At 38.2% G+C, this 7820-nt stretch overlaps 1 protein-coding gene across 21 annotated transcripts in view; it reads left to right on the plus strand.

Moving 5' to 3' along the window:
• The window catches only part of sorbs2a (sorbin and SH3 domain containing 2a), a 153746-nt gene extending 150284 nt beyond the window's left edge, over positions 1–3462 (plus strand). For all 21 annotated transcript variants that reach the window (XM_089132388.1, XM_039691305.2, XM_039691348.2 and 18 more), the window contains one exon: positions 1223–3462. In XM_089132388.1, the coding sequence (XP_088988514.1) occupies positions 1223–1284 (62 nt within the window). In that variant the 3' untranslated portion in view covers positions 1285–3462. The remainder of the gene's footprint in view (positions 1–1222) is intronic.
• Positions 3463–7820: the final 4358 nt, after the last annotated feature.

Here is a 7820-nt window from a genome sequence, read left to right on the forward strand (position 1 = left end):
CTCCAAATGGTATATCATTTCAATTAACAAGACTTGCTTGAAAGCTATTCTTTTGAACTTTATATTCATAAAATAATCCCGAAAATAATGTATCAAGGATTAATATATATATATATACAGTATATATATATACAGTATATATATATATATATATATATATATATATATATATATACTGTATATATATATACAGTATATATATATATATATATATATATATATATATATACTGTATATATATATATATATATATATATATATATGTATATATATATATATATATATATATATATATATATACACTGTATATATTAAGCCACTCAACTGTTTTTAGCTGCTATTACAGGAATAAATACTTTTTAAAATACATTCAAATGGACAGTTATTTTAAATTGTAATAATATTTCACAATATTAATGTTTTTACTGTTTGTTTTTTTCTTTTTCTTTTTTAGGAGTTATTTTTAAAAACATCATATTGACCCCAAACTTTTGATCTGTAGTTGATATACTAAAGGGTTTTTATGTGGCAGGCTGTACTTGTTTCAGGGTTCATACAAGGTGCTTAATTTAAGTACTTGAATTTGACTTTTTGAAAATTTAAGTCCTGGAAAACCTTTGAAAACTTTGAAGTACTTGAAAAGCTTGAATTATTAAAAGACAATATATGGGAATTTGTTTTTAAATTGTATCGATAAAACAATCTTATCACACAAAATTAATGCTGCAGCCCGTCTTATATAGATATAGAGGCATTTCACATGGCTATGTGCGTGATATTGCTAATTTAAATATCCAAGTGCAGCTTTTTTTCTTCAAGTCAATCACATATTCCAATGGAGAAAAAAATCAGCCCTTGAAAAAAAAAGTTCTTGAAATTCTTGGAATTAGATTTTACAGTTTCTGTACGAACCATGTTATTTCAGACCTAGTGTTATTACTAATTAAAAAATATCGGACAGACGATTTGAGTTGAAGATATTTTATTTTACCTGCACCGCTAGTTATAAGAAATCAGTTACTTTGGCCAGTTCTCAGTTATACAATCATTGTACAAAAATATTTGACCAAATAATGTGATTGACCAATCAGAATCAAGAATTCCCGAGTAAATGTAATTATGAAAACAAGTTTAATGACATGTTTTGACTATATCATGTTGGTTAAAACTGTTCATCGTACTGTATTGCTCATAATCGTCTTGTCTGTGTCTTTGTTTTCAGGTACCTCTCGTAGAACCAATTTATTCGGAACTTTCCCAGGAAACTATGTTAAAACGCTTTAACAAAGAGGAAACAATGGCACAAATACAGCCACTCCAGTGCCTACTGTGTAGGGCCAATGAGGCACCTCACCTTTGAGAAAGTGTGTGTGCGTGTGTCTTTATGTGTGAGTGTGTTCACAAACACAACACAACATTTTTAGCTCTGCCATTTCTGCACAGACAAACCACTGAAATTAATTTCACTTTGAGCACCTTTTGTGCCATCACACAATCTCCTCACTGTTCCTTTATCTGCTATTTTGACATTTTGTTATTTTCCAGGATGTAGTAAAGTTGGTACGGTGAGGATTCAGGTAGCATGGTATTGAGTGAGGTCAGTAGAACAGTATAAATGGTTCTGAGGTGAAACCCCAGGCATCAGTGTTAAACTGAGTGTGTGTGTATATCTGTGTGTAGTGTAATAAACAGTATACACGGTTAATAGCAATATAGAGACCACTGGTTATAGATGATGATGTATAGTTTCTTTAAAATGAGCTACAAGTGATGTCATGGACAATTCTAAAATTGTTAATTCCCCTTGTGTGGCCAAAATAAGGAAGTGATAGAAACAGATGTGTTTTAACCATTAATTGTATAGTTAACTATGGGGTGAATTCACTTTTTCCAAGTCTTCTCAGTGGCAAAAAATGTCCCAATCATCCTGAATTCACCCCTACCTTTGCCATACAGAATTACAAATTAACACTCATGGAGAAATGTTGCCATTGTTTAAGTGGCAATCTTTCATATAGGGTAATGTTTGTATAATTATCAGTGCATTGTGGGTATTTGTATATTGCATTGACATTATGGAAAGGAAAGATGCTTTTATGGAATTTGGTAACAAATATTTGATTAATGAACATGTTTTTTAATGTTTACTTGAGAATTTTTTGAATGGACTGAGTTTTAGAATTGTAAACCAGGTGTCAGTGAACCACCTGACTTTCATACAGTAAAAAACAAACATGTAAATCATTGCTGGTTTAGTAATGAATGGCAACAATGTTACAACAAGAAGTAGAGCCTGTTATAATATTTAATTATTTTGTATTATTATTATTTTTTTGTTAACCTAAATTAACTAATTTATCTAAAAGGTAATTTCTCAATTTTCACTTTTTTTTGAAAGTTTGATCTGTGGTATAATACTTAAATTTATGCCACATTTTATCTGCCACATTTCTCATGAGATTGACTCATATAGAGATCGTATCGTATTACGCAATAGAGAGAGTTGTTGGTCTTTGATGAATGTTGTTCATGTTTCGTTTCTGAATGATTTGTATATCAGTATTTTCTGCACGAAGTGTATCACTTGTGTTCTCATGTGAAAACATTGTGTTGCATCGGTTTTTACAAGTACGTATATTCAGTATATGGAAAAGTGTGTCAATGAATTTCACAGACAGCAGAGCAATCTTAAAGCACCTTAAACATTTATTAGTTCTATTAATTTTGTTTTCTTTAAAGTTGAAGTGCGTAAGAATGATATGCTTATCTGTTTAGCGGTCCAATGGCTGATGGGAAGGGTTTTGGAAAACTGCATGTTGTGGAAAACATTACACGCTTCAGCTTTAAATATTTTAAACACTGTATGCATTTTCCAGCTTCACAGCTGTGTTTGCTGATACTTTATATGTCATTTTGTATGTACATGAGTTTCACTTCCATTATAAAGCTTTCCTTTCACACGTTTGGTTTCTTTCATCTGTTTTTTAATCATTTATACTTCATCCCATGAGCCAAATTTGTTCTACATACCCAACTTCTGTGGTGCAAAAAAAAATGTATGCAAAAAAGAAATAAGCAAAGAAAATTTTTGGGACTAATAAAGGACTTTCTTCAGCACAGGATGGATACGGATGCACACTGTAGTTAAACTGCAGTCACTGTTTGCCTTTGCTACAGCCACAAACTACTCGCCACTACTAAAGACAGTGGATTTTTTTGTAGGATATTGTTTTGCCTCTTTATAGGCATATAGTGTTTGAGTTAACACTATGGTGTTATTTGATTCGTGTGTGTGTGTGTGTGTATGCTTGATGAACTGCTGAGCTTAAGAGGATCTTTAACCTGCTCACTTTCAAATAAAGCTTTCTCCTTCTTTATTATTTTCATTTTATTATATTTATCTCTCTCCCTCTGTCTCTGCTCTTTTTTTCTATATCCAATAAACTTCTGCTCAGTTGTTTAGGATTCTGTTTATCCACTGTTTATCCAATAATGGTATTTTAATTTGTGGATTCATTTCAAGTATTTTGCAACCTTTTTATATTTCTCTTTTCACAGCTAAAAGTGCATACACTCCACACCTGTCCAATTTCTCATTAATGCAATTATCTAGTCAACCAATCACATGGCAGTTGCTTCAATGCATTTAGGGGTGTGGTCCTGGTCAAGACAATCTCCTGAACTCCTAACTGAAAATCAGAATGGGAAAGAAAGGTGATTTAAGCAATTTTGAGCGTGGCATGGTTGTTGGTGCCAGACGGGCTGACTATTTCCAACGGATTCTCATCCCAAGGCGTCATATACTGATGCTATTGCCAATGCATATACATCCACACTTTAGCGTCAATATAACACGCTTTGGTTATTGTAGGTTTAGGTCTGGGGTAGAGTTAGGGTTAGACCACTAGGAGGCGCCTTTTGGCCCATATGTATGTACGTCTCATATTGACGCTAAAGGGTGCCATGTGCGTTGGATGTATACGCATTGGCAAAAGCATCAGTATATGACGCCTTGGGATGAAAACGGGCTGGTATCACACTCTACTCAGTTACTGGGATTTTCGCGCGCAACCATTTCTAGGGTTTACAAAGAATGGCTGATTTAAGCTGATAGAAGAGCAACTTTTTTTCTGCAACCGGGTACCACTCATCACCACTACAAATAGGGGAAAAAAGGCTACAGTTAGCAAGAGCTCTTAATTATTATCATTACAATGATGTTTTGTCCACACACACACACACACACACACACACAAAAACATTACTAAAACATAACACACAGGTCAAGGCTTTAAAGCTGTAGCCAGAGAAATATGAACATCTGACTTATTATCATTGACTTATTTCGTTTGGCCATATCCCCAAAAACCTTTTGTGGAATAAATCAATCAGGCCTATTGAAGTCCAATTCCTTTCAATGTCTTTGGGGTTACATTGTTACTCTGATGTTAAAGAGCTAGAAACGTCTATTATGACAGCGTTATGTGATTTATTTGTATATATGCAAAGCTGACTGAACTAAAAGATGGAGGAATTGATAAGACGGGAGATGGAGGAAGCCCAACTGTTTGTGCCTGGAAAAAAAAATAAAAAATCGGTGGAAGGAAACAGAACAGAGTTTATATTTGGATCCATGTCCACTGCCTCATGTTTATTATTACTTTATCAACAAAGTAGGAGTATAAAAGCAGGCCACATGAGAGGAGAATATGTAAAAATGAGAGAAACTGAACAGGGCTCTTCTTAACTTGTGATATACAGAGAAATCCAGATTGGTAATAAAAGAATGTGCCTGTGAGACCTCACAAGTCTCCACTTCGTACACTCACCAAATAAGGGCAGAAGTAGCGAGCTCTGTCTCCAGGCCCATATACAAGCACCCGGCCCACCACGAGAACCAGAGAGTCCTGCCTCTACCTCTGATGGATGCATGGCAGTGAGGTCAATGTTTCTGTGTAGCTGTTATCTAAGATCAGAAGGACCACCTTATAATAACAGAAAAGGGAATATTGAACTAATGCTTAAACCTTATAGGCTGGACAAATATGGGCACACCTTGGCTATATTCGGTAATTCATTTTTGGTAATTCGTTAACAATTTTAATCTAAAATTGCTTAACTTGCCATTTTATGGATTAACTTGATTTTATCCTGGAACAACATTCCAATCAAGACCCTTTATATGACCACTTAGACTTATTAAATAAAGTCCCTTTTCTTGGAAGTTACAGAGTAAGTCACCTACTGTAGATTGAGGAAACCATTTGTATGTGTAGCAAAGTTCAGGGAAGAAGGAGGCAGGAACCGGATATCCATAAATCCAGGAATCGGATATCCAGGAAAAAAATTACAGAACACTTTAGCGTTGTCCAGAATATTTTCTTTCATTCAATGTAAACGAATTACATAACAAGTATCCAGGCTAATGTGTAAGCTAACCAGCAAACTATCAATCAATCAATCAATTAATAATTTCAAGGTAAAAACAAATATTTGTGGCTATGTCCTAAAACAAATGCAGACCATTTTTGATAATTTCATTGTGAAGACTCTTTCCTTAAAGGGATAGTTATGAAAATGAAATGTAAAAAAATGAAAATTCTGTCACGATTTACTCACCTTCAAGTTGTTCCAAACGTGTATAAATTTCTGGTAACACCTTATTTCGATAGTCCACTTTAGACATTCTAACTATAAGTGAGTTTGCAACTACATATCAACTAACTGTCATTAGAGGATTTGTCACGGTATACAAATTCATTGTTCCTTCTCATCTTGTGTTTATGTTGTTGTGTAAGCGTGCATGTGTAGTGGGCGTGAATGAGTGTCATTGTCTGATCAGCGACAGCTGATCGCGATCACATCACCAGCTGCAATCAGTCTCCTTTTTCTTTATATACTCACTGTTGCCTTATCCCCTTTGTCAGATCGTTGTTTGATGTCTTCCGTGTTGGCGTTTCAGTCTTGTGCTTCAGTGTTACTGGTCCATGTTCTCAGTAGATGTTGTTCTGTGGTTTTGGATTGGATTTGGATCACGTTTCACTGGTTCACTTCATCACTGCACATGCCATCTGGTTCTGACAATCGAGGATCAAGTCCCTGTGCCACCCATCTTCCCTCTCCTGTCTGGAATTTTGTGATGCACGAAATAAAAACTGAGTTTGCTTGCATTTGCTTCCTGTCTCCCATTATGACAGAACGATCTGACCAAGCAATGGAAACAGCGAGTGTCTCATCGGCATCACTCGAGGATTTTGTTCACCATAGTGTCCGCCGGATGGATTCCCAGGAGAGAAATTTGAATGACACGGGTCGCACTGTCCAGTCCCTGGTGGCTCAGGTGTCCGAGCCCACCCAGCAAATCCAACTCCTGTGAGCTCCCACTGCACCGCCCATGCCAGCAGTTTCCCCCACACCATCAGAGGATCCTTCCCAATCGAAACCCCGCCTACCAGTTCCAGAGTCCTATTCCGGTGAGCCTACTTACTGTAGAGCGTTTCTACCTAGTTGCTCTATGCATTTTGCCCTCCAACCCAGGACTTTAAGCACAGAGCGGCCCATGGTCACATTCATGCTGACTTTGCTGACTGGGAGAGTGGCGGTGTGGGAGAACCAAGACCCATGCTGTGCCTCGTTCCAGACACTCTCCACTGAGATGAGGCAGGTTTTCAATCGGCCCATTGCCGGGTGAGAGGCAGCCAGAGTACTCGTCGATCTGCGTCAAGGAGAGAAATCGGTTTCACCCTAGTGTCAGAGTGTCAATGGAACGAGGGGGCAATCTACACCCTGGACCTCCAAACTTCACTCAACGGACTCATTGTGTTGGCCCTACGGGTGGATTCCCGACTGTAACGAGTCGAGCGATGGGTCACGTCCACCCGCACACATGGAGAAGCCGAGGGTCCATGGATCAGTGGCAGGGACGTGGTCAGCTCTGTCTAGGATCACAAATCTATGCAGGTAGGGCGAGCTCGACTTTCCCATTGGGAGAGGGAGAGGCGGAGATTCCAGGGCCTTTGCCTCTATTGCGGAGGGGCGGGCCACTACGCTTACTACTGCCCAGTAACACGCACTCAACTGTCAAGAGCTCTTTGAATACTTGGTCATGCCGTCCTGGCTGTCCAACTCCACAGCAGGTCTTCCAGGCCCTCGTCAATTACGTGCTGCAAGACTGTCTGTTCCTTTCCTAGAGTACATCATCTCGTCTGAAGGAGTGCGTATGGACTCTGAGAAGGTTAAGGCTGTGGTAGAGTGGCCAAGCCCAGATTCCCCTAAGGCCCTACAGAGGTTTCTGGGGTTCGCCAACTTCTACCGGTGTTTTATTCGCAACTTCAGCCAACTAGCTGCGTCTCTGACTGTCTTGCTGAATCCCTTATCCCTAGCTGAATGTAATTATGACATTGGTAACAAAGAGTTGTTGCCAGTCAAGTTAGCTTTGGAGGAATAGCATCACTGGTTAGAGGGGTTGGGGGTACCTTGTATCGTCTGGACTGATCACTAGAACCTAGAATACATCAGAATTGCCAAAAGATTGAAATCCAGGCAGGCTGGGTGGGCACTTCTTTTCGGTCGTTTTGATTTCTATCGGAATATCAAAATCGACTCCAAATCTCATATTTTTGTCCATTCCGAACGCTCGTTTACTCACGAGTGCATTTTACCTGAGACCCTATTTGTCTCAACGCTACCATGGGGGGTTGAATCGAAGGTCAAGATGGTAGCCCCTTCGACCGGTTTCCCACTGAATCGCTTATTTGTGCCGGAGGGTTTACATTCTGACGCCATTCAGTTGGGTCATTGCTCTAATATGGCTTGTTATC

Source organism: Pimephales promelas, chromosome 6 (genome assembly GCF_988280905.1).
Source record: "Pimephales promelas chromosome 6, fPimPro1.hap1.1, whole genome shotgun sequence".
Taxonomy (NCBI): domain Eukaryota; kingdom Metazoa; phylum Chordata; class Actinopteri; order Cypriniformes; family Leuciscidae; genus Pimephales; species Pimephales promelas.